Genomic DNA, 3,507 nt, shown 5'->3' with positions numbered 1-3,507 from the left:
CGTGGCGTCACCGGGAGCGGCGCCGCCGTGGCGTCACCGGGGGCGGGAGCGCGCGCCCACGTGGGAGGGGGATCCCCGCCCGGTGCGGGGGGGGCGGGGGCCGGGGGGGGCGGCCCCGCGTGGGGATTCCCCCCGCCCTGACCCCGCCGGGGGCGGGGATCCCCCTCCCACGTGGGCGCGCGCTCCCGCCCCCGGTGACGCCACGGCGGCGCCGCTCCCGGTGACGCCACTGCGGCCGCCGTGACGTGCCGGGGGGGGCGGGCGGGGGGGGCCGGGACGGGACGGGGGCGGTCCCGGGACCGCCCGGCGGCGCGAGGCGCTTCCTGCCGCGGCCGCAGGTTCGGCTCCGCGGCCCGGCCCCGGTACCGGAACGGAACGGAGCGGAGCGGAGGGGCCCCGGTCCGGCCCGGTGCGGCGGAGGGGCCGCGCCATGCCGAGCCGTCCCCCGCCCCGCGCCGCCTGAGCCGGGCCCGCGGCACCGCCTGCCAGGTGCGGGGGGTGTGCGGGGGGTCGCGGGGGGCGGGCGGTAACGGGCCGATAACGGCCCGGGCGGGGGGGGGGGGGCATTCGGTTGCGGCAGTTGCGGCCCCGCGGCGGCGGCACCGGGAGAGGCGAAACCTCCCCTCGCTCCCCTTTCCTGACCTCGGTGAGACGCCGTCCTGTCCCCCACTTCCTCCTGCGCATCCCGGCTCCACGGCCCCCCGCGTTACCGGCGCTCCCAGACCCCCCCGATCCCCTCCCGGTGCGGCGGCCAAGGGCCCGGACCCACGGGGAGCCCGAGCCCCCGTCCCCGGTGGCCGGTGCGGTTCTCCCGCATCCCCGTCCCGGAGGCTGGGGGGAGCCCCCTCCCCTCCGTCACCGCCCGTTCGTGTCCCCCCCTCCCGCACCCGCCGGGACCGGGACCCCCCAGCGGCGGCGGGAGGGGGCGGGAGGGGGCGGGAGCCCCCCCGTGCCCCGAGACCCGGCGGGGGGGCTCCGGGGCCGGGGGATGTCCTTGCCGCAGGAACCGGGGGGTCCCCGCCGAGCGCGGGGGGTGCCGGTCCCGTGTCCCCCCGTGTCCGTCCCCGCAGGAAGTGGCCGGGAAATGGCAGCCGGTTGTTGCGTGTCGTTGTTTTTGAAACGTCCTTTTTAATCAGGTCGCGTCACGCTCCCGGGGCCTCCCGGTGCCACCGGACCGGGGGGGCCGCAGGGCCGGGGGGGGCCGAGCTCCCTGCCCAGGGAATGGCACCGGCTCCGTGGCACCGACAGCCCCCCCAGCCCGGAGCTCTGTGCCCCCCGTCCTGGCTCCCGGGGCAGTCCTGCCCCCCCCCGTGTCCCCACCGGGATCCCGGGGCCTGTGGGTGCTGCTGCCACCGGGTTTGACACCCGGGCGAGCGTCGCTGCCACTTGGGCCGTGCCCAGTGCGGTGGGAGCCGGGGGTCAGCCCCGGGGTCATCACCCCCCCTGCACCCGCCTCGTCACCCACCACCACACGTCCCCAGGGTGCTGCCGTGCCGAGGCTCCTGCCCCCCGCCCTCCCCACCTCACCCAGCTCCTGTTTTGTGCCGTGGCCCAGTTTTGGCAGCTCCACACTCGATGATGGGGGGGGAGCGGGGCCATGGGAGCCCCAGCCTGGCTGGGAGGCCGTGGATGGCCGTGGATGGCCATGGATGGCCATGGATGGCCGTGGATGGCCGTGGATGGCCTGTGTCCACACTGCACCTGGTGCTGGCTGAGCTCCCAGCGATGCCAAGGGCAGCTCTGGCATCCTCAGGGCCTGGGCTGTCCCTGGAGCGTGGGTGACATTCCCACCTCCCAGCTTTTATTTTCTCCCGGCCCCCTCCCCACCCCGGTGAGTGCCCACTCCATCCCAGTCCATCCCAGTCCATCCCAGTCTGCGGTGCTGACCTGCAGCCACCACCTGCCTGGTTCTGGCACATCCCTTTGCCGCCTCCTCTGACCTCCAAAGCCATGTTCCCGGCCGGTGCATCACACGCGAGGTGGGACCGGAAAGGCTTTTCCTTATCCAGCCCCACCGTGGCCTCTGTCCCCGTGCCAGCCGGGGGTCCCCGCTGGGGTCAGGGCAGGGCCAGCCCCCCACTCAGGGCCCGGGGAGGGGGGGTGGCTGCAGGGCCATCCCGGGATGTCCGGGAGCGCCGTGTGTGTGGCAGCAGCTGCGTCACCGCCCATACGGGTTTCTCTGGAGGATGAATCACCGGTGGCCCCGGCCGGGCTCAGTGGCCCCTCCGGCCCCTGCCAGGGCACCAGCTGAGGCGGGCGAGGGTGTGATGAAATCCGGGTTTCGACACGGGCCGTGCCACGAGCCGCTGCTGAAGCACCGAGCGCGGCAGCCTCGGCCCTTTCGGAGAGGTTTGGCAGAGGTTTGGCAGCACGCACGACCGGGAGGTGCCGGCGGTGGCAGCCCCAGAGGGTGTCCCTGCGGGTCCCTGCCAGATCTCCCACCTCATCTGCTGGGCTTGCAGGGCCTCGGCTGCCCCGTGTCGGGATCCCCTCAGGCCGTGCCAGTGGCACAGCGGGGTCCCATCCTGGGGCTGGACCCCCCCAGAGCCCTCCTTGTGGGCTCTGGTTTGAGGAGCCATTTGCTGTTCTGGGGTGATGAAGATCACCAGGCCCCTGCATATCCCTCCACTGGGGCTCCAGCTCCTCCTTGCTCCCAGTCGGGATCCAGCCTCAGATCCTGGAGCTGTGCCTGCGGGATGGGTGTGGGATCTCCTCCAACTGAGGGGGATGGCAGCGGTGGGGACACGGCAGAGTCATCCCTGTGCCAGGAGCTCTGGGCTGTCCTGGGACCGCATGGGGTCCTGGAGTTGCTCTGGGGGGGTCCCTGTGGGTCCTTGGCTGAGAGCCCCTCGGGATGGCAGCACCAGGGAGCCGAGTGCCCGAGTTTGATGCAGGCAGGAGGCACAGGGTGATCACATCTTGGTGGTGGCTGTCCCTGGGGACACTGGAGCACGGTGACAAGCTGTGCTCACACAGGTGGCAGCTCATCCAGCCCAGGGTGGCAGGGCCTGGGCCAGTCCTGGGGGGCTTTGATGTCATTCCTGACCCTGCCAAGCACTTGGGTTGGGAGATGGCAGGGGGTGGGAACGGAGGGTCCCAATGCTCCCGTGGCCCCCGCCATGGTTGGCAGGGCTGGGTGGTCACCATGCTGGCAGCACTGGAACCTGCCAGCGACTGACCCTGGTGCATCTTGTCCCCTGTGCAGAAATGGAAACAAACAACCATTTTAACTTCACTGGCCTTTCCTCTGCACCCGCTGCCTCAGGACCGAAACCCACGCCTGCCTCAGGGGACAACCCCTTCACCCACAGTTCCCCGCTCGGCTTCCCCCCGCAAGGGAAAAGTGAGTGACCCCGCGGGGATGGGGACGGAGGGGCTGCAGGGGTGGGGGGGCCATGGGGATGGAGAGGCCATGGGGATGGAGGGGCCGTGGGGACGGGGGGGCCGTGGGGATGGAGGGGCCGTGGGGACGGGGGGGCCGTGGGGATGGAGGGGCCGTGGGGATGG

General features: G+C 72.8%; 1 protein-coding gene across 4 annotated transcripts in view; it reads left to right on the top strand.

Annotated features, from left to right (window-relative positions):
* Positions 1 to 3,507, top strand: part of BAZ2A (bromodomain adjacent to zinc finger domain 2A) — a 17,079-nt gene that overhangs the window by 1,401 nt on the left and 12,171 nt on the right. For 2 of the 4 annotated variants that reach the window (XM_017836666.1, XM_017836663.1), the window contains exons 1-2: positions 553 to 646; positions 3,206 to 3,343. In XM_017836666.1, the coding sequence (XP_017692155.1) occupies positions 3,208 to 3,343 (136 nt within the window). In that variant the 5' untranslated portion in view covers positions 553 to 646; positions 3,206 to 3,207. Of the gene's footprint in view, positions 1 to 459; positions 490 to 552; positions 647 to 3,205; positions 3,344 to 3,507 lie in introns of those variants that run through there. The other 2 variants (XM_017836664.1, XM_017836665.1) reach the window with 2 other exon arrangements.

Source organism: Lepidothrix coronata, unplaced genomic scaffold (genome assembly GCF_001604755.1).
Source record: "Lepidothrix coronata isolate B3197 unplaced genomic scaffold, Lepidothrix_coronata-1.0 Scaffold281, whole genome shotgun sequence".
NCBI lineage: Eukaryota > Metazoa > Chordata > Aves > Passeriformes > Pipridae > Lepidothrix > Lepidothrix coronata.
This window is presented reverse-complemented; position numbering and strand designations above follow the sequence as displayed.